The sequence below is a fragment of the Scleropages formosus genome, chromosome 18, assembly GCF_900964775.1.
Source record: "Scleropages formosus chromosome 18, fSclFor1.1, whole genome shotgun sequence".
Lineage (NCBI taxonomy): Eukaryota > Metazoa > Chordata > Actinopteri > Osteoglossiformes > Osteoglossidae > Scleropages > Scleropages formosus.
The window spans coordinates 3,839,776-3,867,099 of record NC_041823.1 but is presented as its reverse complement, the minus strand read 5'-3'; the positions used below and the strand labels follow the sequence as shown (position 1 = coordinate 3,867,099).

At 45.3% G+C, this 27,324-nt stretch overlaps 1 protein-coding gene across 1 annotated transcript; it reads left to right on the top strand.

Annotated features, from left to right (window-relative positions):
- Window positions 1–177: 177 nt before the first annotated feature.
- On the top strand, window positions 178–26,497 carry rundc3b (RUN domain containing 3b). Its single transcript, XM_018762858.2, has 10 exons — window positions 178–401; window positions 10,688–10,803; window positions 15,576–15,709; window positions 17,246–17,331; window positions 17,718–17,888; window positions 18,225–18,411; window positions 20,253–20,410; window positions 24,015–24,161; window positions 25,075–25,196; window positions 25,792–26,497. The coding sequence occupies exons 1-10, from the start codon at window positions 307–309 to the stop codon at window positions 25,935–25,937; spliced, it is 1,362 nt and encodes a 453-aa protein (XP_018618374.1). The 5' UTR covers window positions 178–306; the 3' UTR covers window positions 25,938–26,497.
- Window positions 26,498–27,324: the final 827 nt, after the last annotated feature.

The window sequence follows — 27,324 nt, the reverse complement described above, 5'->3', positions numbered from 1 at the left end:
TTAACACGGCTGCCCTACACTGCGGGTGGTCAATGTGTTTGGCCACGAACGCGCTCAGCGCGAGATCGCATCCTTTCGCGGGATCGCCTCAGGCACGCGCCGCGCGGTCTGTCTGCTTGCTTGCTTGCGCGCGCGTGTTTGTTCTTAATGACAGCAGAGCAGGTGGGGAAAGCCGGCGGTGCCGTTACAAAACTGCGCCGCGGGCGAGAGGGGGGCGTCACATAACGCGAAGGCGACGAGCTGCGCAGCCGAGCGGAGTGAGACGGCGAGCGAGCGAGCGGAACTGGGCGCAAACAGGGTGCATCCATGGCATCGCTCAACCTGGGCATCAGTTTATCCCGGAAGAAGGGCGCCGCGCGGACCAGTCTCGTGGAGAGAAAGAACCTCATCACGGTGTGCAGGTACGGCGCTCGCGCCGGAGAAAGCGAGCGAGCGAGCGAGCGTCACGCGACCACTGCTGACGGCTCGCAGTTAAGACGCGTGCGCGTGTCTCGCTCGTGCGGCGGCTGGGACCGGTGCGCGTGACCAAGTGGAACGGAGCTTCTGTGTTTTAATAATGTAAAATAGTAAGAAAAGAGTGTGTATATGAGCGGTACACTAAAATATATGAAGCAGGCGCCGGGTACAGTCAGTTTCACCGCAGAGACTCATTGATTGAGATGCTCCATTGCAGTAGTAATTCTAGTTTATTATCATGGACAGTAATTTTCGTCGCTGACGTGACGATGGGACTCGCTGAGGGGTTTTGAGGCGATAAATTTAGCGTTCAGTCTATCTTTTTTCATCAAGATGCCAAATGTTGTTTTCTCTGTCGTTCATCATGCATATTTTAATTAAATTCATTAAGTAAGTGCAGTTACATTAACAGTGTACTTTGACATTCGTCTTCTGTTAGACATTCGCTGCTGCTGTGTGTTGTCAAGCGGCGGCGAGTAAAAAAAGCTGAAACGTCACTTTTATGAATTGTGAATACGCAATATTAGCGTGTGTCATCTCTTCCTGAATTGCTCTTAACTTATTGTTATGCAGGTTTTTAGTTACACGAAGGTTTTCCGCTTCTATCATGAGGAACAAAACAATCAATGAAAAAGACCACAGAGCAGGTACAGTTTTGTACGTGTTGGAATTTTTATTCATTATGTTCATTTAGTTTTTCTTGCTATAAGTTGTTGCAGTTTAATTATTTCGTGCAGGAGCTGTAGCGGAAAAAAAAGCATTTGAGTTTATTAACATGGTTCTGCAGTATTGATTGGGGTTCCTTGCTTCAGTAAGGAATTCACACATGCCATGGCCATTTAACAAGATGCACATTTAAGAATTCAAACCTTATTCACCAGTTTCCAGGTTGTTATTTCATTCTTCAAACAGATTAAGTTTGAATTTTAATATTCTGCTGGGCTCCTCTGTCAGTGCCAGCTTCATGGGGGGGGGAGGGGATAATCTCTTTTGCAGAATTCATATTTACAACAGACACATATTTACATAATTGCATTTTATTTTAAAAGGTGTAGTGTTTCACACAGGTATTTCTGCAACTCGGCATTCCTCAGCTCCTCACCAGCTTCTTTGTGCACGTTTCTCTCTCCCACCTCAGCAATCAAGGCCGAACTTGATTCAGTTGATCGATTTGCTAATCGAATTAATGTAGATTGGTTTTCCAGGACTAAGGCTGCCTGCCGAGAGCTGGAAAACCCGAGCGGCACCCGCTGCTGCTCTGCCAGGGTCCGACGTGACGAACCCGGGTCTGCTGGCATCGTCTGCAGTGCGCAGCTTTAGAAGCAGCACTTTCCTTGCTGCTCTCTCTCTGAAGCTTTTTCTCCTCATCGGTCCTCTGTTTATCTGCATCGCAAGACAAGAAGGCAGCCTGTATTCTGCGCTTGACGCATGGGCCTCGCCGAGCAACGTCGTCGCCGGTTCTGCATTTATCAGCCGGATTATTAGAACTGGCTCGGAAGCTGGCGATAAGTATTAAGAGGTTTTTACTGACTGCTGTGCTTAGAGACATTTGAGTCTGCGCTCCCATTCTGTCTTCAACTGCCAACTTTATATTATTAAGTTATAGCATGTTTATATGGCTTTGTGATTGATCTGTCACTGAAACATAGCAAAGAGCTGATAAAGAATTACTTCAGCTGATTTCTCCAAGGCACTGAATCATTGAGTGTCCTTTTTCACATGTAGCTTCTGTCTGAGTACTTGTTTTTGATTGAATAGGGGCTGGTGGTTGTAGCGGCTGGAATAACTGACTTGCAGTGTGAAAATCCCATGCCTGCTGTAGTACTATGGAGTGAAGTTCTTACCTTGAACTGGTATGCTAAGGGTTCTCTACTGTTCAAATGGGTAAAAAATTGTAAGCAGGTTAGTGTACAACCTGACACATCAACCCAAGTAAAGGTAGATAAATGGCTACAAATCTAAAAGAATAAATAATGCCATGTAAAATGTGTAATCTCACATTGGTTAGATTTACCTGTCCTTTTGGACTTGCTGATGGCTAAATTAGGGTTAGTTATATCCTTATATGTAAAACTATAGAACTGTCAGATTGGCTTTGTTTTTTACCGAACATCATGAAAGAATTTTGTATATTACTTTGAAATTTTGCAGTTTGTTGTGCCTAGGATGCCAAGAATAGAGAAGGCAAAAAAACAGCCTGTTTTGATGCAATTAGTATCCTGGGAAATTTCCACTGACATTTCTTTGCCACTTTCCCAGTGCTGATTGCTGTCATTTCCAAGCAACGCTGGCATTTATGAGAGTAAAACGTTAAATGGTCCTCCCTCATGCCACCCCCCCCATCCCTGTGTTCCTGTGTGTCCCTGGTCCCCAGAGCTCTGTAATTACAGTTTTGAGAATTCCCTGTTCTCCAGCTAGCTCTCTCTGCTTGCCCCAATGTTCCTATCTCATGGGGGGGAGGGAGCTGCTGCGTGTCGCACACCTGTTTCAATGCGACAAGCAGAACACACAGGCAGCGACACACTAAGGCAAAGAAAAGGTTCCTCCCCATGAAAAATTTGTTCTGGCTCAAAGCATAATCTTGTTCCATTTCATCCGAGTTTAATCCTTGGGGGGGGTCATTTCTCTCAAATACTTTTTTCTTCCTTGTAACTTGTCAGTGCAGCTCTTTGTTCCAAATTCAATCTTATTTCCAAAGAATAATTTTTGTCCCTGTAATGCCCGACTTCTTATTAACATGCATTATAGTAAGCTGAACTCCACTTACACTCTCACCGTAGGAACTTTGTCTCTGAAATCAGTTCTACTTTTCATGCCGAGTTCTTCACTCTGTTTCATTTTTTTCGGTAACAGATTCTCTGAGATGCAGCTGAAGTGGAGAACAATGCACTGTTATTGCGGATTTAACAATACCAGGTTTTGGATGCGTGGGTAGAGGAAAGTGGTTATTTTGCCTGAGCAAGAGATACTAATGGTTTTTTTGTGTTTGGAAAAGGATTGTGATAGGGCTAGTGTGGGTCAGGGAGGGAGTGATGGACCCCTCCCAGGCTTGAGCAGTAGAACTGGGTTTGATCACTGAGCCCTTTATTATTACCACCATGTCTCTGGTCCTCCCAGGCTTTCTGTCTACGGGCCTTACTTAAGGAAAAGGCCACAGGGAAGAACAGTGACCTGTTCTTCTCATTACATCCTGAATTCAGTGCTGCCACAGGGTGCCTGAGGGTACATGAGTGCCAGTTCACACCTACCTATCAGTTTATGCCCACACGAGTCCACTTGAGCAGAGAAGTGAGGATTTGCTGCTGGATGTATGATTTTATCATTTTACACTCATTAAAATGCATCAATGATGTCCAGATGTGACCGTAGCATGGTGTCTTTCTTTGCGGCAGCGCATCAGTGCACTGCATGCACAGCAGAGGATGCTGTGATTAAAGACCTGGAATTGTGACCATATGGTGGCCTCACTTAGAGCACTAAGAAATTCTGGAATGATGTCTTGCAAAGCCATACCAATGACAGGTTCCCTGGTACAGTTTAACCTCAGTCATGGAACTGTCCACAGGTCACCTCGCTCAAATCTGGCCACTGTCCTCCTTATGTAGCCTGACACGTTCCATTTCATCTAATGAGAGTTTGTTGGGTTTTTTTGGAGACAAAAAGAAAAACAAGGGTAGAAATAATCAGATTAATATAAAAAAACAGGATGGATTTATGAGTCACATGGATTAATATTAGAATTTTTATTTTTTATTTTTTCCTTTTTGAAATGACTCATTGGAGCAGATAATGTTAAATGAATGTGGTTGCATTACCCTATTTAGCGTCCTTTTAGATACTTTTATGCAAAGTGATATTGTCACCTTATCCCACTTTCTCTTCTGTAGCTAGCAATCTCGTTGACACAATTTGGGTGAAGGAGTTTATTCAGGATGTGGCTGTAGTTTCCTTCCAGGGCTAAAACCTGTTTCTTGATATGGTAAAAATTACTGAGCTGTGAAATGTACAAAATAGTTAGAAATGGGTTATTATACAAATCAGCTTGGATAGAGATGTCCGCTAAATACAAAATAAGGCTTAGAAGTGGCAGATGTTTTGAAAACTTTACCGGTAGTGTAGCGTTTGGTACAAAAATACCTTACAGTAGTAACTTTTTGATTAATTTGTACTGTTGCATGTTTTGGTTTATCCATGTGGGATACATCCTGCACAGGATGTGCTGCTGATTATTTTTTTTTTACTGCAGTGATCCAGGATAAGTAATGCTCTCAAGGGTACAGCAGAAGGACCCCTTCAAGGATTTCAGCCTGTAATCTGTTGTGCCAAAGTCCAGGTCCTGAACAAGCACTTCACTTGTTAGTTTGTAGTCATTTTGTTTTCCTGCAGTAGATCATGAGTGGTTTTGCCAATTCCCTGTGGTCGCTGTTTTTGCAACCCCGTCGTTGCAGTTGTGATTAATTTCCCCTGTTTTGGGAAGGTGTGAACTTTTTTTTTTTTTTTTTTTTTTTTTTTTTTTTTTTTTTTGAGCACCTGGGCCACTCAGGAAGCTGCCATATCTGAGTGCTGGGGCAATAATAGCAACTTGCCCCTTATGTTCAGTATCATTCACCTTGCCCTATTTTCTCAAAACCTCAGTTTGATTGGCCCATCTTTCTGGAAAGTGATGCTACTTGTTTGGATTGCTGGCCCTGTTGTTGCCACTGCTTGCACCTGAAGCACGTAAGGGGAGATGTGTTTTACCAGGGCAGCCCATCTGCTCCAGATGAAGGAGTAGATCATATCTGCACATCCTCTAGTGATCAGTCAGGCTTTTTAGTTGGGCAGTGGGGAGCCAGGAGGTGGCATGATCCAAAACGTGGCCAGCTGGTGCCCGGTCTGCGAATTCAGAACTCCATCTATTCATTTGCATCTAATTTGTCCCTTCCATAATCTGCTATAACCGGTTTTAAAGTCTCAGCTATGAACTTTGATCATTTTAGATATTTTCATGTAATTTCATGCTTGAATATGTACCATATTCCAAAGTCCTATACCTGCTTAATCTCTATAATATGGTCATGACGTATGTTGAAATGTCTACATCCCTCTTCTCTGACATCCCTGAATGGCAATGGGCTGTGAAATACAGCCCTGTATAGCAGCCCTACGTTAATTTCATGTTTAGCAGTGGTCCGTAAGAAAGGCTAATGAGCCCTCAGCAGCCAGGCTGTCCTCATTTTTAGTCATAATTCGACCAGGTGGACTTGTGCAAGGAGGATTTAATGGGATTTTTCTCCTGAAATCCATTAAGAGGGTTTTTTTTTTTTTCTTTTTTTGACGCTGACTAGTAACGTAAGGTGCTGTTTTATTTGGTACCCTGAAATGGGCCATTAAAATATCAGGGGGCTTTGCTTTCAGAATAATCCACCCCATACTACCACCTCAACCTAGAAACAAGTAAGTGCTGATTCCACAGTCTTTGAGCATGATAGTTATAGCACGAGTCCCTCTCATTTCTTTGGAAATTTCTTTGCTGCCCTCCAGTTCTCATGCTGTTCCATCTTGGAAGACAAACCGCTTTGCTGTTCTGTTCATTTTGCCTTTTTCTCATCACTGCAGCTTTGAAGCTCATTTAAGATGAGAAAGGGAGGTGTAAGCTTTCTGTAACACCCATGAAGAGCTTTTTAAGTTATTTGTCCTTTACATTGGAAGTCAAGTTTAAATTATGAAGATCTTATGTAGTATCTTTCAGTTAAAATATGACTGAAGGTGATTTTATGCTCATCTCTCAACATCTTACTTGAATTTAGCATGATGGCAAAGGACCTGAACTACTCCAGTAAAATATCTTGCTGTATTAATGGTTGAAAGCATTATTTAAAATAAGGAAAATGAATAATATGAAACGGTAAAGCCAATAATTTCTGCGACTTATTAACCTGATTTGAGAAAAGTGAAAACGTTACCAAGTGGCTGAGAGTAATTGAGTATTGAATCGACCAGGCTTGCATGAAGAGCCCCTCCTATAGCATTTGTACACGTTGACGCTCGGCCTGATTGGAGGCCCTGGGAAGAAGAGGCAGTTGTTGCATCATGCTGGTACCTACTTGCTGCGGTTGTTTCTTTCCAAAGCCATTCCATATCTCTTATATCCATCCATCCATCCATACAAGTACTGACAGCTACTCTTTGACATGTAAATGATAGTGCTTACACCCTACTTTTATAACTTTTTTTTTGAGTGCTTGAGTTCAGCTGTGGGGGCGCGGTGGCGCAGTGGGTTGGACCACAGTCCTGCTCTCCGGTGGGTCTGGGGTTCGAGTCCCGCTTGGGGTGCCTTGCGATGGACTGGCGTCCCGTCCTGGGTGTGTCCCCTCCCCCTCTAGCCTTACGCCCTGAGTTGCCGGGTAGGCTCCAGTGCCCCGTGACCCCATATGGGACGAGCGGTTCTGAAAATGTGTGTGTGTGTGTGTGTGTGTGTGTGTGTGTGTGTGTGTTGAGTTCAGCTGTGAAAAGATGACACTGAGATGGTTGTTTTTTTTACTGAAACACTTCAGTGCGATATGGTCTGTGGATTCTTGATTTTGATCCCATTGTGGTGGCATGAGCTCCCTCTGTCCCTCAGACATGCTGAATCCTTCCTAGCATTCAAGAAGGGTCTCATCATTCTGTATCAGAGCCCTTTCTTTTCTAATCTCCAGACGGCTGCAAAAATGATTCCACCGTGGAATGCCATCTGCTATGAATTTTTTTTTTTTTTTTTTTTTTTTAAAGTGTGTTCGCCATTCCGATGTTACTTCTGTAGGCAACTACTTGAGGGATGTGAACCAGCAACATAAGGTGTCCTGCAAACAAGCTGTGATAATCCTGTGTCTAACACACTTTGTCTGCTGTGAAATGTACTGTTTTATACCTTGATGGGCATTATTTTCAAAGAACAGTCTCTGCTAAATCAGTAAATTTTTAAATTGTCGTCTTGGATGTGTCACAGTTTATACAGTATTTGTTGGCAAGACATTTAATTATATCAGCTTTAGTAGTTCTAGTGCCTAGGGTGGTTAGTAGACCTAAAATGAGGCAGAGGCTCAAATACTGAAATAATAATAAAGAACAAATGAGGCCATTCTTGGAAGTTGAGGTCTCCACATCTCTCAGGATGAGATCTTCTAGTTGTGTAAAGATTCCCAGTTAAGTGTTTTGTTTTTTCTTTTATAGTGAAATAATGTAGAAAGACTATATTGTCTGACTTCAAAATATTTGTTTATAATCCTAATCATGTTCATAGTTTAAAATTTTGGGCTGAGACGCATCAGTCTAGTTGCTTCAGAACATAGGGGTGCATTTTTTTTAAATTTTTTTTTTTTTTTTACACTAAAGCACCTGATCTCAAAGGTTAAAAATACCTGACAACATTGAGAATCCCTGCAAAAATCGCAGGAATTGGTGGCTTCAAAGCGCCTTGATGGTTCTGTCTGATTTCCACTGCATCACCTCTCCCTGCCTACAGAGTGCCAATGAAGGCAGCGAATAGTCTTTACCAGGCTCAGGGCCTCATGGTGAAATCTTTCGTGTCGTATTGAAGAGCTGCCACTTCCTTGTTTTCTATTATGTTGGCAAGAGAAGGTCAACAAATGGGTGTATTATTTCACATTTATCAATCTGATGCCTTTGCCCAAAGCAACCTATGATGTTAGGACTGTACACTAAGCTACTTTTCCGTTTATTAGCTGGGCAATCTTTACTATATCCATTCAGGGTAAGTGCCTTGATCAAGACCAGTACAACAGGACATGGGATTTGAACCAGGCACCTTCCAGCTGTAAGGCCACAGTTGTAAGCACTACATCTGTTGCTGCGCCACATGCAGAATGGTGGAAAGAGGCAGAACAAAATGTATCTTGATGAGGATATAATGTGTTAAACATTTTCTGCTTTGCCAAATAAGATGTGTATTATGTCTTCCAACCAGAAAGTGTGTGTGTGTGTGTGTGTGTGTGTGTGTGTGTGTGTGTGTGTGTGTGTGTGTGTGGAATCTTTCATTCTTAGTTAAATGGTCCCAGTAATAGGTAACTGTCTTAATTCTTTAAACCAGTGCAGAGCCAATGCAATTACATATTTTCTGAAGGTCAAAATGGTATTTTGTGAATGACCTTTACTTATACTCTGTTTAAGTATGGAAATGATGGTGCTAGTAAAGTTATTAATGGAGGGTGAGGAGTGACACGTGCATACCTGGACACAGTAACTTGACCTTGACACACATGTGTTACACAGGTGGCCCAGCCTTGTGCTTTTGTCTCGTGTCAATGTGTAGCCAGATGTTCCCACAGATGGCTTTTTCTGCTGGCCTGTGTCAACATTACTGGGTTTTACCATCTTTGCGAAGTGTGTATGGAAGCAGCCTGGTGCAGCCAGCAGCTGTGTGTGTTCACTGATAGGTCTTATTTACACCTCTCTGTTTAAGTGCTGCTTTAATTGCATTTATTGACAGGCCTTTTTGTTGTTATAATTACAGCCTCTGTTTTTGATTTTGCTGTTATCTGCTTATTATTTATTATTACAGCTGCTTTGTGCTTACTTTAGTTTTTCATTACTGTCTTTTGTGCTCAGTGAGTTTTTAATTTATTGAGAATTCTTACCTCTTGTTGCTGCTTAATTCAATCCCACTGATTTAATGATGGTTTCAGTGGTTTTGTTGCTGGTTCTTTTTTGGGAGAGAAGTACATTTTCAGCATTTGAGGTGTCAATAGACGATCTTTTTACTAAAGGTGCATTCAGTGGTAACACAGCATTGCTGTTTTACAGTAGTGACTCTTTTACACATTACCAAGTGTGGTAACTTCCAATGTAACCACTTCAGAAATGCAGTTTGAGCAGGGGGGGGTCAAGAATAAAAGTCATTGAGCCCAGCAGTCTTCGAGTAGGAGCAAGGGCCTTACTGCAGCAGAAAGGACCGCCCAGGATGCGATGGGGACGTGGGGACATCAATATGAGAACCGCTGTGTGAACTGAGTGGGGGTAGGGGTCACATTGTGGCAGGGCTGCACTACTACAGTGTTTCGCACCTCTGTTCAGTTCCTGTCGCTTGGCACTTGCTATTACTGCTTGCCCTCCACCCCCTGTAGGCAAACCCCCCTGTGTCTTGCCCTTTCTGGTCCCTAGGAAACGAGAGACAGCACAGCTGATGTATGGTATTGCCAGGGTCAGACAGCTTCCACCAGCTTCGGAGGGGGGGGGCGGGGTTTGTAAACGTGGAAAGTTGAATCTTAAATTAGGATTTAAACTTGCATTTCTTACATATTTATGCACAATTCTGAAGCCATATAAATGTAGCATACATGTGTATGATGTATATTATCTGCCTCATGTTCAATAGATGTTGGGGACCAAAATGCTGCAGTGGTCCCAGTGGTAAATCAGCCTGGCCCAATAACCTTAAACTCTGAGTGCTGCCCAGCATCTAGCATGACTGTACTACCCATGGTCCTTTGCTTTGATTCACCTGCACAGCAATATTTACATTTATTCATTTATCTGATGCTTTTCTCCAAAGTGACTTGCAATGTTAGTCTAACTACAATGATTTACCCATTTATACAGCTGGGTAATTTTACTGGAGCAATTCAGGGCTAAGTACCTTGCTCACAGGCACTACAGCTGGAGGGGGGTTCAAACCTGTGACCTCTGGGTCTAACGACAGCAGCTCTAACCACTACGCTACCAGCTGTCCCAAGAACAAGAATGAAGACGGCAGTTTGTCGCTGCCATCGTACTGTGCAGTTTCTGTTTGTAACCGTATTCCCACCGCAGTCCGTTAAAGCGTCAAAGATTAAGTCGTCACTATTTAAACAGACTGGCCTTGGTGAAGAATAAACTGCGGCGACTGTCCTGTTTTCTCTTTCTGTTGTTCGTTTTGAGATCAAACTGCTGAGCCTGTGGCCTGTGAGCGGGACTGAGCTCTATCTAAACCAACAATGTTCTGTTTGGCTTGTTTCAGCACCGATACAAGCTGCTGCTTTTCTGGTCAGACACCAGTTATGTTTATGAAATCATCATAATGCGCTTTTTTTCTTTCTTTCCCCTCCATAATTTCACATTAGCATCGCAAAACATTTAAGAGACACCTGAATCAGTTATTGTTCTCTCAGTTCAATTATTTATGCTTGTTTGGCTGGTTCATGCGCTCTTTTGGATGTGATTGCTGGTTTTGTATATATTTATGATCCACATTTCATGTCTGTCTTTCACACAGGTTCTCTGTGAAAACGCTTATTGACCGTTCGTGTTTCGAAACCATTGACGACTCGTCGCCCGAATTCATAAACTTTGTCTCCATACTGGAACAGATCCTGAGCCACCGCTTGAAAGGTAAGGATGTGGATTCTATTTGACCGAATGCTTCTGTGCCAATTACTTTTAGCAGTGTCAAGAGTGTTGGAAATGCAGAAATATGTCCCATGAAGAATAGGGGCCAAAATGTAAGTTCTGTAAAATGCCAGGTACACACGTCGATACACACATCAGATGCTCATCTAATGGCACAAGTTTTCCATTTATTGAAACTCCTACAAACCCACTTCTCTCCTGAAAGCTACATAAATGAGTCCAACACCATCTGCTATGATTAGCTGTATATTTGAATCTAACTTCCATAGATAGGGTAAAATGATGTCCTGCTGTCCCTCAGAGCTGCTGAATCCCTCCCATATTCAAAATGGATCTCAAACCCATCTCCTTCAGATCCACTTCTCTCCTGATCTCCTAACAGCTCCATAAATGAGTCCAACACCATCTGCTATGGTTATCTATGTATTTGCGATTTGAATATAACTTCTGTAAAAGCTACTTGAACCAGCAACATGGTGGTATCAGACACAAGCTGTGTCTAAAGCTATTCATCTGTTGTCGATGGACTTTTGTTTACGTCAAGTCGTAGGTCATTTTGTAGAAGTGTCTGATAAATGCATATCATGCAGTAAATGTGCTTTGAAAATTGCCTGTGTAGCACTGTTTAACATTATTATTTAGCTTGCTACACTAAATACAGTTGAATGTAGAAATATTGCTGGCGTTTATCTAGGACTTGAGGCTCCATGAGGAGACGCCCTCCTTGGAAGGTCATCGTTACTCGCTTGGCTTAAACTTCCACTTTTGGGCCCTGAAGGGCTACGCCAAGTATAGGGCATGATCGTGGAGGGAAATCTTTCCCTTCCCTCAGCAGATTGAATAAACATAGTCAGAAAGACACCCATCAGAGATACGTCTTTGTCTAAAGTGTTTAATATCCACTGTGAATGGGCTTACTCAGCTCAGGGTCAAACGCACACACTGGCTGAAGCCGCTTGTCCCGAGCAGGGTCGCGGTGAACTGGAGCCTAACACGGGACGCAAGGCTGGAGGGGGAGGGGGACACACCCAGGACGGGATGCCAGTCTGCTACAAGTCACCCCATGGAGGACTTGTACCCTAGACCCACCAGAGAGCGGGACCCAGACAAGCCTGCTGTGCCACCATGCACCCCCCCCCCCCCCCCCCAGGGTCAAACACATTTTGTTTTTTCTTTTCCCATGTTGGGGAACACATTGCTGTTTGCCATTCTGCTGGGGGGTGTCCGGGGGGGGGATCCTGCTCCCTAGTTGAAACGTCTTCTCTTGACAGTAATACACAACAAACCTTCAGTGGCGCAGTTAAACTGGTGGCAGTGACAGATAGTAAAACTGCCTAATTATGGTAGAACACATTGTTTCTATTAGTTATCCTTTGTTCTTGATCTGAATAATATCTATAATAAAGGACAATTTATTAATATCCCTGCTGCTCCTCAGATCCCTCTATGACATGTTTAATTATTAATCTGCTTTCATGGCCATTTGCCGTGGCTGGATTGAAGAGGTGTGTGTGTGTGTGTGTGTGTGTGTGTGTGTGTGTGTGTGTGTGTGTGTGTGTGTTGGATGAGGATCAGTGTTTGTCAGTGTTGATGTCACAGTGATGCAGCGCTGTACAGCAGTACTCGCAGGAGGTATGGTTGCTGCACTGCTGAGGTGAACATAAGGACACAGGCGGCTGGTTTTAAATTCTCTTCTTGAGCCGGATGCAGACTTGCTGAACTGTGGAGGAAAAGGATTGTGACGGTCTGGTTGGCAGAGCTGGAGGGTCCTGGGGGCCTGCTGGCGAACCTGGGTTGGACTTGGCAGAAGGTCCATGCGTTTAGAAGTACTCCAGTTCTCAGCGAAATCCGTGAGATTCTGCATCATGTTTCAACTAATCAGAAACCTTGAAAAGCGGATACAGGTATGAAAATAAGCCAGCGCCACAACTGCGTCATATACAAAGACACAAAGCACTATATATAAGAACCCCAAATGAATCCCACCCCTGTCATCAGCACTCTCAGACGTGTTATTACGCTGTCTCCACAGGGTATTGATCGCATTGATGGCTGAATCAATCAGGCTTGTGGGATCGCTGTCAGCACGCTACTCATAGTTTGACTTCTTTTGTCACTTGCCCCGTACTTTGTCGTGGTGTCGGGAGGGGGATTTGCTGAGCATAGCACTCTTAACACGTTTGCTGTCGTGTCCAAAAAAAATACCACCCAGCCCCCTTCCCCCATCTCTCCTTAGTCCGGGGATCACCAAAAGGGGAAAATTGGGTCTCCTGTTTGGAGAGGCTTGGGCTGCATGCTGTTCAGTTTCTCAAAAGTCCTGATGAAGAATTGTCTGGTTTTTTGTAACCAGTAATAAAACGCTCCGATGGAATGGGCTGCACAGCGAGTAGCGCTGGTGTCTCACAGGGCCTGGGTGGCGTGAGAAAACGTGGGTTCGATCCCTGCTCAGTCTGTGTGGAGTTTGCATGTTATTCCTGTGTCTGTGTGGGCTTCTTCTGGGTGTTTCGGTTTCCTCCCACAGTCCAAAGAAATGCAGTTCAGGTTCACCCATAGTGTGTGTGTGTGTGTGTGTGTGTGTGTGTGTGTGTGTGTGTGTGTTCCACTGATGTATGGATGAGTAAGTAGTGTAAGTCACCGCTGTGAATAAGGTGTGTGGGCTGGTAACACTACATGGAGTTCACTGGAAGTTGCTTTGGAAAAAAAGTGTCTAAGTGAATTAATGTAAATCATACCCTTTCCTCACATACCTATCCAACCCAGCAGAATTCCAGTCCCCCCCCCCCCCCCCCCCCCCCCCCCGAGTACTCGTTGCTGATTTTTGAACACCCTGCTAAAATCTGTATCCTCTTGTTGAATCTTCAGGTATTAGGTAGTGCTAAGTGGCCCTCAAGTGTAGCGCTTTTTGGCCTATGTTTTGTCTCTGTATTTATTAGTCAGTCACAACACCAGCTGATTTTGGACTACTTGCCTCCTTCCCTGGATGCAATAGCCAAACTTAATTTTTGGTTAATTGTAGGCTAATTATATCATGTGCTGCTGCATATATCTGGTAGAGTAGTGGTTAGAGCTACTGCGTTTGTATCCAGAGATTGCAGGTTTGACCCCCATCTCAGACTCTAGTACCCTTGAGCAAGGTACTGAATTTTAAAAATTTGCTCCAGTAAAATTACCCAGCTGTATAAATGGGTAAATAACTGTAAGCTTGTAATAATTGTAGCCTTAACAATGTAAGTTGCTTTGGAGAAAAGTGTCAGCTAAATGGGTCAATTTGAAGATGAATGAATTGAATCCATCAGAGCACATGAGGAGGAAGACTCTGGCTCAGTGTCACTGCCCACAAGCATTTTGTCATAAAATCCACTTGGTGTGGTCTGCAATCCTGGCCTGTGCAAGATATTGAAGTCTGATGAAGGCAAATGGAGAATCGAATATCCCTCCCTTCCCTCCACCTTCATCATTCTGTGGACAGCGAGAATAAAAATCCCCCATGTTGTCGACGATCCATTTTTGTAGTAAGTGAATACTGACAGTGTCACGGCTGGGACGATGGCGAATAGGAGGCCAAACCGAATGGCTTTCCTGCCATCTTCGGCCATCAGTCACCATTTGTTCTCCTTGACAGTGAAATTCTGGGAAGTGTCCTCTGTTCAACTTCAGCTGCTGCACCATTTCTTGATGGGTATAAGCTTGCGCACAAGATGCTGTTTCATCTCTACCTTTTTTCCACTCTCGCTCTCCAAAAAATGGAAAGCTTTTCACGAACCACTCGGCATTTGTAACCATGTCCGGCAGCCGAGGTTTCAGCTGATGTTTCATGTAATTTTAGTCTTGAAATGAAATGTTGCCATTTTTCCACGAGACACACCTCCGAGTCTATCTCCTTCTCATTACTCATTTATGTTGTACCGAGGATTGCACAAGCAATCAATTGCTTCTTTTACATTTCCGCCCTCCAGCTTTTAAAATTCCGCCTGTGGTTCAGGCTTCCCTAAGTGAAGTGGAGCTCCGGTGGCGCTCATTGTGTGATGTAACTGCTGTGATTGAGGATGTGCAATTTGGGATTTGCATTTTCTCATTTTTCTGCTGCTCTGCATCTGGAAAGTGAGGAGCTGCATGAATGAGAACTCAAACTCCTTCTGAAGGGTCTTCTTTCCTTAGAATATCTTTATGCTGTATGTACATCCCTTTGCAATAACAGATACACCGATTTGGTGAAGATAAACGTGCACGAACTGAGCAGTTCTACTGACAAATGGTTGAGTTACAAGTATTTTTTTTTTTTTTTTTTCTTCATTTCCTTACACTTCTGGCTGTAACAGTGTGGATGTGACCCATGTTTACCTGCCCAGGTGTTGGCAGTACAGAGTACCCAGCCATAACAAATGTTTGGGACCATCTAAATTTACCTCACCTTCCCAGTGTTTACAACTCATGTCTGGCATCCTTGAGTGTTGGGATTCAGGATCAAGATTAGGGACACCACATGTATTTAGGGGATGAATCAGGCAACAGTCAGCACAGAACAAGAGTTTGTTGGGTCGATGTGTTGTGCACAAGAGAAAATGGCTCGTTATTTTGCGGAGGGTAGCTGGTTGGACATCCTAGTGGACAAATGTTGTACCTTTCATACAAATTCCCGATTCTGCGTCTTCTGTTGGACTGCATGGCATAAGAAGGCTGCAGGACATGCGCAAAGAGCGGTCTGCAGACGAGGTTGTGATGGATACTTTTCTTTTACTCCTTTCACCTTCCAGGACAGGTCACCTGGTTTGGCTATGAAAGTCCTCGCAGTTTCTGGGACTACATCCGCACGGCCTGCAGCAAGGTTCCCCACAACTGCATCAGCAGCATCGAAAGCATGGAGAATGTCCGCACATCCCGGGCCAAGGTGAAGAGGGCTGGGGTTAGGGTTAGCGTCTCACCAGTCAGTCAGTTGTTTGTTTGTCATTTGCACAGTTACACTGGGTACACTGAGCACATTGGACGTGAGCAGACATGAACAAACACATGTTTAGAGAAGGATGTGCTGATAAGTAAGGCAGTACAAATAAAAAGGCAAGTACAATAAATTGTAAATATTGAGGGCCAGGGCCAAGAGGTGAAGGACTAGGATGTGGATTATTACTTATATATCTAATAATTTAAGTCAGTTCAAATATGAGAAAATTACAAAAATTAATTCATATCGGACGGGGGGCGCGGTGGCGCAGTGGGTTGGACCTGGTCCTGCTCTCCGGTGGGTCTGGGGTTCGAGTCCCGCTTGGGGTGCCTTGCGGCGGACTGGTGTCCTGTCCTGGGTGTGTTCCCTCCCCCTCTGGCCTTACGCCCCTGTGTTCCCGGGTAGGCTCCGGTTCCCTGCGACCCCGTATGGGACAAGCGGTTCTGAAAGTGTGTGTGTGAGAGAGATTCATATTGCCCAGAACTTGCCTTTGAGAGACAATAACACTACCTGTGTTACTCCTCAGTAGCTGAGCTGCTGGTGTCCATCAGCGATCAGTACTTTGTGTGACTGGCTCTAGGTGTAAACCATGAAATACAATGAAAATGACCAGCAGGAAAATGGACTAGAAGGCACTCCAGTCCCCCCCCGCCACAGGTGGATGCTGACATGAGTCACTGTGGCCCCTTGGTCCTGGAGATCTAGCTTGTAGATGCACAGTGGAGGGTCTGGTTTGTGGGCCTTTAGGGCAGAAGTAACTGTTGAGCTTAAGACATGATATGTAGACAGGGTCACTTACCGGTGTTCATCTCCATGGCAGCACAGCATCAGACAAAAGGTGCCAACAGGAGGTCCTGGCCAGTGATTTCATCCCATCTCCCAAAACATTAAAAGAAAAAGCATGAAATAAGTGTTGTCTTTTTATTATATTTATTTTTATTTGAGCACATTGTCCTTTTCAGTCATGACAATTTATATATATGTATATAGACACAAAGCAGTTGATTTGTTTAATTTTTGTCTACCAGGATTGATTTATGGGACTGGTGATTAATTTTGTGAGCTTTTCACCCTCCCTTGTTGACACACATTATCTTTGAGACAAGCAGTACTGTTTGTGACTACAGCACCAGTTGCCCAGTTATCAAGATAGATGTTTGCATGTTTTTCATGTTACAGGCTTAACCCTGGATAGGAGTCTGTAGTCGTGACCTGATTTTCTGAACCTTAATCACATCAGGAACAGTCTCCAGCTGTGTAAATAAGTACACAGTTGATAACCATGGCATCTTCCTTGAAAGAAAGAGCTGAATGGATTCCTCTGTCAATTTATCAATCCATCACCTGTACCAGGGATTTATTTATTGGGATTGCATAGTTAAATGACTTCACAGTCAAAGTGAAGACATCATTTGTAAAACATAGTTTCAGGCCTTTTCTAAATCGCTGGTCTGAATATCGGGTCTCTTATTTACTGTTCCTCAGGGTCGGGCATGGATCAGGGTAGCCCTCATGGAGAAGCGCTTGTCAGAGTACATCTCAGCAGCTTTGAAGGACTACAAAACCACGAGGTGACACTCATACAGACAACATTATCATTTGCCTGTTGTTGATGACAGGAAGAATTTTTCTGAATTTTTTTTTTTATTGGTCTTGTTAAAGACTCCTTTAGTTCTCATATTTAGAAAAAAAATCTCATATTTCAGCTGTATAATAACTTTGAGCATCCACTTGGTTTTCAATCACATTTGAAGAAACTTGAAGGATATAAAGAGCTGAAAATAGCAATGGAATGCATTGTTCAGATGAAGTCCTGCCTCTCCATAATGGGAAGAGGAATCAGTGGCATCTGTTGAAGATATCCTGAAAGCCTGTATTCTCTGTAGGACTCCAGTTAGACAACGAATAACATATTCTGACTTTGTGGGGTAACCCCCCCCCCCCTCCATTGTGATAGGCGATTCTACGAAGAGGGGTCAATCATACTGGGGGAGGAGGCAAGCCTACTGACTGACATGCTTATTGGGCTCAATGCCATCGACTTCAGTTTCTGTCTGAAAGGGGAGGTGCTGGATGGAAGCTGCCCCGCCGTCATCGACTACACCCCATACCTTAAATTCACCCAGAGGTAGGCGCATGAGAGGAACACTGATGGTATAGAAATTGTGTAAAGCTTTGTTAATGTGGTGATCAGCAAAACAGCTCACTTCAAGTCCACAGTTCCCTTAACTTGTTGTACAGAGAGGATGACTGCAGTCACAGAGATGATTCCATGATTTTTAAGTTGGTTAAACTTTTTTGTATAGTGAATTATAAAAATATGAAACTCAAATTAGCAATATATTAAGTTGGAATATGTTATCTGAGGACTAGTTTTGAAAATAGTAATTTTCTGAAGCTACTAATCTATGTGCACCCCCCCCCCCCCCCCCCAAAAAAAAAAAAAAAAAAAAAAATTCCACAGCTCTGACAGCATCAAGAGCATCAACAGCATCAGCAGTGATGAGGAGGAGATGCGGACACTGGGCAGCAGTGGGAGTGAGAGCAGCACGCCAGATAACTGTCGCTCTGCTATCTTCATGGACCAGAGCAGCTGGTTCAGCAAATGCAAGCGGGTGGAGCAGAAGTACAGGATGGCCCTGGAGCAGAAGGTTAGGGGGGGTGGCCTTGAAGCAAAGGGGTTGGGATGACTGATGTGTCTCTCTCCACTTTGGCAGGAGAGGGTCTCTGAGTAGTATGTAGAACCCGCAGGTCTCCAGACTTTGAATCTCCAGGCATTGACATTGATTTATAACGTTGGATTACACATCCAGGTTCTAAATGGAAAGGATAGGAAGAGGTGAGGATGAGGATCAGGTTGAGCATGAGTCTTGGTAATCCTGAAAACCTGTAGGGCATAAAATTGTTCTGGGGTTTCAAGGCCTGAGACTTCCAGAAGTTCATTACACTCTTCCCAAGTGTATTCATATGCTACTTGCTGGTAACCTTCAGTTACTGTTAAACTTCTAGAGGAAAAACAGGAGGATAGCCTGACTAGAGCTTCTGGAGGTTAAAGAGCAGCCAGGTGTCACCATGACGGCTTCTAATTCCTGCCCATTTTTAATGTTTCCTTAAGCAGGTTTGCGCCCAAGAGATTCTTTAATGGGTAAGAGGAATAGTGGAAGGGTGATCTCAGTGGGTTTCAGTATCATTTAGGAGAGCAGTGCGGTGGATTAAAAATTTCTGTGGTCTCCCAACCCATCTAGTGTGAGAGGCGACAACCAGACTTTTAGGTTCTTCTGATGCTCCAGGGACTGGGATAAAGCGATATTTCCGAGAAAGATGGTCAATGACCCAGTCCACCCGAAACTTTAAATTATCTTTATACTGTCAGTGAGATTAAAGTTGAAATTAAAAAAAGGTTCCATAGAACAAACCCATTATAAATTTAAGCCGATATCTCAAATGTGCTGAAATTGTTCCACGTGAAGGTCCTTCACATCCATTCCATCTTCAGCAATTGAATAGCTTACTATAAAGGTTTCTTTTCAGTATTACCTGCTAATGTTTGCATTTTAAAGTACACGTAGAAGTTATGGTTCCATTTCTCTTTCCATTTTTAAGGCAGGGTATTTTTCCATGTCCTTGCTAAGCACAGGTCTGCTTTTCCTGATAAAGATTTTTTTACCTTAGCTGCACTGTACGCCCAGTGAAACCGAAACCAGTGGCACCCTCATTGAGCTGCCCTGCATCCTTTCAGTTTTTCTTCTAACAGGTTATGGTTTCTAAATTTCATTACCCTTCCAAATGCGGCTCGTCTCTGTCCTGTCACCTTTGACCTTCTGCGATGGATTTCATATTTGTGGTAAATGTGTTTTTCTGGCATCCGCTTCCCGCCTTGATGTTTGGTGCCTGAGACAATGCAATACAAGTGTAATTGGAGAGGAGTCATTTCTCTTCGAAATGCCACCGGCAACGTCTCGGCTCGCCAGAGGATGGGAGTTGCGTTCATACGAAGACGCTGACCTTAGCAGCCCCATGGAGGTGTACAGAGAGAACAGGAGCAGGGTGTGTTCACTCAAACGCATTATGCAAACTGAACGCTGCAGCATTTGATTACTTTTAACCCTTTGCATTTTGAACTTGAATTAATTTTTGCAATGAATGTTGGTGCACATGGTGGAAAGGAACAAGCTGTACTTAATCACACGGAAACCGATTACCCTTCTAAAATGTTCCAGCCTGTTTTGTGATTATCCACACGTCTCTGTAGCCATTTTTACTCTGCCTTTGTGTGTAATTGTATACCATGAAACCATGAGCTGCTCACACTGTCTGCTCACATGCAGAGCGCTTTCCCACAGTGCATTGCTAGGCTCCATATAAGGATCAGTAAACAAGCGCATTGCTGCACAGTTGGTGCGTCTGTTTGGCATGGACGCAGAGGCGCCTGAGCAGGCAGTGTTGGCTTGTCTCTCTGGCACTGGCTGACGTGGCCGTTTGGCGATTGCAGGGCTACCTAGAGGAGCTGGTGCGGTTGAGGGAGGCCCAGCTGTCGGAGTCTGTGGCCCAGAACAAGGTGCTGCTGCAGCAGCTGGCTGAGACGGACCTGAGTCACCGGCTGGAGAAGGAGCAGCTGGAATACATCATACTGGAGCTGCAGGATCAGCTGTGAGTACCACCACCCACTTGATGGTAACGTGACCCGTCGACCAATCGGAAACTGCCATTGCTGCTGCTTGTACGTTCAGCTGAAACGTAGCTGCTGCTTAACCTTCGAAATGGGGAAAAAAAGACAAACAGAGAAAGATGATGTTAAGCAAACAGTGCAGGTTGTTCATCAGTAGAATTGAAATGGGCTCCTCTGGCTCTTTCTGGACCTTGTGGCCCCATCGGGCTGTTTGTTTACACTTGTGAGACAGTATGTACTTTGCTGCGGACCCCATTATGCATCAGATCTCCTCTGAGCCCAGCGTGGGCTCCCCGAGTGAGCCGTTCAGAGCAGTAGGGGACCCAGGGAGTATAATTGCCCATTCCAGAGAGCCATCATGGAAATGTGTGATGCTCCCTCCCTCCCACTTCAACCACCCACACAATGCCATTTTCTGAGCTGCCATGGATGCCCGGAGGCTGTCTGACATTTAAACCACGGCTTGGTGAACGACCGCAGCGGCCCACCCCACCTTCACCTACCCGGGTCGTGCTGAGCTCGGATTAGCAGCTCAGCCTCATGGGGGAGCTGTGCATGTTGTTCCCTGTCATGGTCCAAATAAAAGCTGTCATGGTGCTTCTGTGGCGTGGACCGGCCGTCTGGCGTGTGAGAGGCAATCGTGGGAATGACTGCAGATTTATCAGAGGCCATGCAATATAGTGATGCAGAAAAGTAAATTTTCATTCCAAGACATTTGTAAAAGGCAGTTGAACACTTTTTTTTCTTTCAAACAAACCATTTGTCTGTCACTAATTTTGATTCTAAAGACATACGAGTTATTTTTGTTTGACCATGCAATTCTCCATGATGTGCTATCAAATTTAGGGGTTCTTGTAAAAGCATGCTTTTGAAGAATGCTCTGGCGATGGAGGAGTCTGCTTCTCATCGGGGTGAGGTGGGGCACCCCCTGGCTTTCCTGACCCTACGGAGCATTTTTTTGGTCATTAATGAATAGCGCAGGTGCTGACGCACTGCCCTGCTACTGCTGCAGCCACTGTCTCACCTGAAAAGCTGTATTTGCTCTCATGACTACAGCTCCAACTCCTCCTGGCAATACAGTACTGGCTCATGAATCTCTGCGATTGGTTTTGCAGGAACATGAGCTGCCCAAGCTGGGCACAGCCCACTGAGGACAGGAGACCCCTACGTACGGCTCCACTAGCGACCGCCCAGCTGTTGGTTCCTCCACGTCCGGGAAGTCACTTCCCAGCTTGTTAGCGCAGAAGTTCCCTGCTTAATCATTTAAAGGCAACAGCACACCCATACATCTGGGTATCCGAGGGTTAGAAAGCAACAGTGGCTGGAGACGCCGTTAGATATTGTCCTCAGGTGACCCCCCCCCCCCCCCCCCCAACTATCCATTCCTTGATATCAGTAATTGGAACCAGTCCGCGGAAGACACTGACTGCATATCTCTGTGATCCTGTTTACACCAGAGCTTCTCTCCACTTTCACAAGAGATCAAAACAAAAGCTTTTGTGGAGTTTCATTCCACCTGAGATGTCCATTGTCCTCAAAATTCTCCCAGCACACTTAGCCACTTTTCGGGCAGTTTGACCTGAAAATGTGTTTAACGAAAGGGGAAAAACTAATGTTTTAATAATCATCTTCATTGTCATTGTTGGTCAGGCTGGTCCAGAGCCTATCCTGGAGATGTAGCGCAGGAGTCAATGTACACCTTGGACAGGAAACCAGTCCATAATGGGGCAGTCACACGCTCATTATAACAGACAGACACTAAGGGCAATTTAGAATGACCAGTTCACTCCTTAATACTGTAAGAAGAAATTAGAGCTCCTGGAGGAACATGGAGAGAATCAGGTTATTAAAAAACACCCTGCAGCAGAATTGCATGACGACGCTGTTGGAAATGCTGTGCATCACCTTTAATGGGTCAGTCTTCTGACATCCATTTAGCTGAGGCTTTTCTCCAAAGTGACTTAATTATTTACCCATTTATACAGCTGGGTAATTTTACTGGAACAGTTTAGGGTAAGTACCTTGCTCAAGGGTACTTCAGCCAGAGGTGGGATTTGAACCTGCAACTTTTGGGGACATGGGCAGCAGTTCTAAACACAGGGGCAGCAGGGTGGCACAGCGAGTAGTGCTGCTGTCTCAGTGCCTCGGTGGTGCAAGAGAACATGGTTTCAGTCCCTGCTCTGTGTAGAGTTTGCATGTTCTCTCCATGTCTGTGGGTTTTCTCCAGGTGCTCTGGTTTCCTCCCATCCTCCAAAGACATGCTGTTCAGGTCCCCCATAGTGTGTGAGGGTCAGAATGTGTTCCACTGATGTATGGATGAGTGACCCATTGTAAGTAGTCTACCTAGCAGTGTAAGTCACCGCAGTGAATAAGGTGTGTGGGCTGATAACACTACATAGAGTTCATTGGAAGGTGCTTTGGAGAAAAGCATCTGGTTAATAAATGTAAATGTAACCAGCTGTCACAAAAACTTAGATTCTCCAAATCCAGAAGGCTACAGCTGAGTGTTTGGGGTGTAAGCAACACGTAAAGGTACAAAGGTGTGTGTGTGTGCGCGCACACAGTAGTAGGAAATCCTCAGCTGTTGGGAGAGAAGTGTGAGAAGTGCAAATTGTTCATTTTCTTTTTTTCCCCTCCTCTCCTTGACCGCCATTCTTTGTAATGCCCCCAGTGCCCACCCTGATGCCCTTCCCATTGTTCTTTATGGAAACCCACTTTTCCCTGCTGGTTTCCCCCATTAACCTTCCTTCCTGCTATTTGTGTCCTGGCATCTCGCTTAGATCCTCCGGCATCCCTCTCTTCTGCTCCATCAGTCCTTGGAACCCCTCTCTGAAATATCCACGGTCCACATGGGGTCGGTCCAATGAGGATCCAGAAGAAGGATGCTGGAAACATGATATGGGAATTGAAACTTTTTTTTTTTTTCTTTTACAGAAAACTCTTCACTGTTCAGGGAAGCTTTGACCAAGTCTCATCACACACCATCTTGGTTGTTGTGGTTAAATGCGTTTCAGTGGGCTGCTGTTGTGTCTGAGCTGCTGAGTCATTCTCTCGGCATTGCCGACCTCCTGAGCCAGTTTGTCCAGTGAATGTACAGATCTCTGCCCAGCTGCATTGTTTGAATGCACTTTGTGTGTGTGTGTGTGTGTGTGTGTGTGTGTGTGTGTGTGTGTGTGTGTGTGTGTGTGTGTGTGTGTGTGTTTGCCAGTACCCAGGTAGTAGGATTGAGTCTGTCTTTCAGAAACATCAGATTTTCACAACTGCTCACAGCTTTTAATCTTTCCATTACGGACTCTTTACTCCATCTTTATTCTCTGACCACCTGGGCCAGTATGTAGAAAAGCAAGGTGAAGATACGCGCTTTTGGGTTGATTTAGTGCAGGACCACTGCAAACACACAGGTAGATGATGCGGACCCTGAAGAGGGGTACAGAGGTGCTCAACTGTCGGGACTCATTTCTAACTGTGAACTGCGACGCAATTCTCTCTAATCTAATATCGATTCTCAGATGTTTACTGTGCTTTTTGTGCATCACGACTCTCCCTTTGACAACAGGCCCCATCTTCTCCAACTTGTGTCCCCAGGACCGTGCTGAAGAACCACGACCGGCGGTCCAGGCAGGAGTTAACAGCCCATCTGACCAATCAGTGGCCTTCACCGGGCTCCCTGGACACCAATGCCGTCGCCCTGGATACGCTGCTGTGCAGGAAAAGCGCCAGCCAGTGGGAGGAGTGGGTTTTTTCGTACCGTGTGTGCGCGTGTGTGCGCGCGCGTTAGAGAGAGAGAGAGAGAGAGAGACATGCGGTTCTGTGACTGTCTCTCCAAATTTCACCCAGGCATCAGTAGCTGTGTTGCCAGCAATCACGTGCATAAGGGCACAGACACATTGAAATACCATGTTTTTGCCAAACAATACCCGCTGTTTTACAACAGTAGCGCCGTTGGACATCTACCGCTCGCGGGTCACGCACTCCCTTTGTGACGAGCCACGTGAGGAAGACGTGGGTCTCTGAGGCTGAAAGTCAGTATTGTTTGGAATGGCGCCCTCAATTATCGGCAACAGTGTCTGCTTGCGCAGATGAGCCGCCGTTGACGTTATTAAACGTGATAAAGATCTGTTTCGTTCCTGTGCTTGGCGGTGGCAGGCTGAAGGTCTATCTCGCTGGTTGACGGCTGCCTGGCCGCTCTCGTCGGAAATGCACCGCAGAAAGCGGTCGGGCTCGACGTATGTGATCCGGAGCGGCGCTATTGAGCCCTCCGTGTTGGTGACCGTCTCGCCGATCGTCGCTCCGACACATCGCATGCAGATGTGAGGAAGTGGACAGAACTCGTGTTTTAGGAAGCAGGTGGATCATGGTTAAAGCTGTTGCCTGTTGCCATTAGAACGGAGTTCAAATCCCGAGTCCTACTGCATCATCCTTGATGAAGGTTCTTGCTCTGATAGCCATTGGAGTTGTCGATTGACAAAACTCAGGGGTCAAAGGGTTTAGCAACGGTCAGGACAACCTGTTCCTGGTTACTGCAGAGCAGTGCAAAAGCATTGCTTCCTCTGATTCTGGGCCTCTGTGGGTTTGGGTCTCAGGTGATTCCAGCTCTGTTGTAACACTTCTTTGCTTTTTCTTCCGTTTCTTCCTTGCGCTGCAGGAAGAGTTTCCACAGCCTGGAGCAGCTCTCCACGGACATGAACCTCTCGCATTCATCGCTGGACCCGACTCCTGACCAGGAGGCACAGGCCAGGCTGGAGCAGCCCCGGTGGCTCAGAGGAGGTACGCGGAGTCTGGCTCCATCGGCGTCCCTGGTGGGGACACGGTGACTCAGCAGCGGTGACATCACTGCCTTGATTCGGTAGCATCTCCAGTCCTGAAAGCCGAAGGCCTGCTGGGTGGGATTAAACTTTTATGAGCGCTGCTCTTTACTGGATGACTGTTGCACAAATCATCATTGTGACGTTTCATTTTCCCGATTTAACTGTATCCAGGGAAGGTGTACCATTTCCAAGTGCGGTCAAACTGTGGTAAAGCCCCTTTGAGGTATCACACACCAGCAGGACTCTGAAAGATTTAGTGAGAATTAATTTCTTTATTCAATATTCATCTCACAAGGCCAGAACGTTCAGATTTCAAAAACAAGTCAAATGTGTGTTTGCGAACAAGAACGCTGCTCACCTTTGAAAATATTCTGAAGTAGATGTAGTTTTAGTTTTTGACACCTAGTGGAGAACATGGTATAACTGATGTATTAGGTATGTACATTAGGTGTCATTATGGTGGCACACAGTGATGCTTGTGTGTAGCTCTGCTCAACATGCTTGGGCACCTCCTGCTGTTGCGTGTTCACCTCTTCTTCCACTTGTGCCCCAAGGCAAGGAAGACACACCGTCCCTACGCGGCCTCTGTGGCTCCCTGACATCCATGGCGAGCTACAAGTCCCTGGCCAGCCTCAAGTCCAGCGAGTGTCTCGCGAGTCCCACCACGGAGATAACGAGCCCAGGCTTCACACCCTCCTGAGCTCCCATCGCACCAGGGGTTGCTGCCGCTCACCAACACTTCACTGGGAACACGCCGCTTCCGTTGGACCCCCAAGGAGCCGCTCGGCCCACTGCTTTGAACTTCTTGTCTTTTTTGTTTTTAACGCTGCTGATGTTTGAGGGTGTTTTTCCAATCTGCAGCGCCAGGTGCGGTGGCCTCGCCTCTCTGGCTGTTCTCACACCCTCTCTCCATCGTTTCCTCCACGGTCCAGCGGTAGCGCAGGACCAAACGCATCTACGTAGATGTCGACCGTGACTCATTTCGGAGAAGGAGCGAAACCTCGTCTCTGAAAGGAAGCATCTCGCTCTTTGCTGATTGTTTGTCAAGTGTTCATCCAATCAGCTGAAAGGCAAATGATTCTTCTGCGCTCCTTTTCCACGATGGCAACAGGCGCATAAGTGCAGGCCAATCAAACGTAATCTTTGGAAAGATTCGACCTCTTCCGTCGAGGGGTCTCTGACAGTCAGCCCAGAATACGAATGTGATTACATGACTGTGTTGTCTCTCTCTCTCTCTCTCTCTCTCTCTCTCTCTCTCTCTCTCTCTCTCTCTCTCTCTCTCTCTCTCTCTCTCTCTCTCACACACCCCCTACCTCCCTGCTGCTTCTTTCAGTTAAGGGGAATCGTAGGGGGTCTTACAAGAAGGCCCTGTGGATGGGGTGCCGTCTCCCCCCCTGCGCAACTCCACTGTCTGCTCTGTACCTTCTCCTCCCTGGAGCTTATTGCGAGCTCAGTCATCCTCCCAACACAGCAGCGGCAAACGGCAGCTCTTTTGTCTTCGCCGCCATGTTTATTGGACAACTACTCACGGTGTCACATTGTAACTTGCTGAAAAGTGTGTTTGGAGGACAATGTTGTATATACAGTAATGTAAATACATATTCTGATTTCTCTGCGCTCACCTTGGCTGCTTTGTGTAGCAAATACTGGCAGGATCTTGTGTCGATGGGGTCCTTCTCATCTGTTGGCTGGTTGCAGTAACGTGGACAATGGATTCCATTTGTCGCAGAATATTATTTTTCACCATCAGCCTTACAATGTCGTCTCAGTGCCGTGAACTCCGTTTCTGTCCAGCGTGCCAGTGTGCAACCCAACCGTAAAACCCAAAAACTCATCATCTAAGCATTATTGTTTTACCTGCTTTAAAGCAAACTCCCATCAGCAGTGGTTTAACCCTTTCATTCTGTGATTGTGAACCCAGTCCTGAGGTACTACAGGCAGCTTTCAGGATGCTATTCATGAAACCTGTTGGCATCGCGAGAAATCGGTGTGCAGATTTTATGAAAACAGCCAACGTTCTTTCATTGTAGGTGATAATCTCATTTTGTAAACGTTGGGCTGGAAGTGTGGCGTTCCTCTATAGGGCC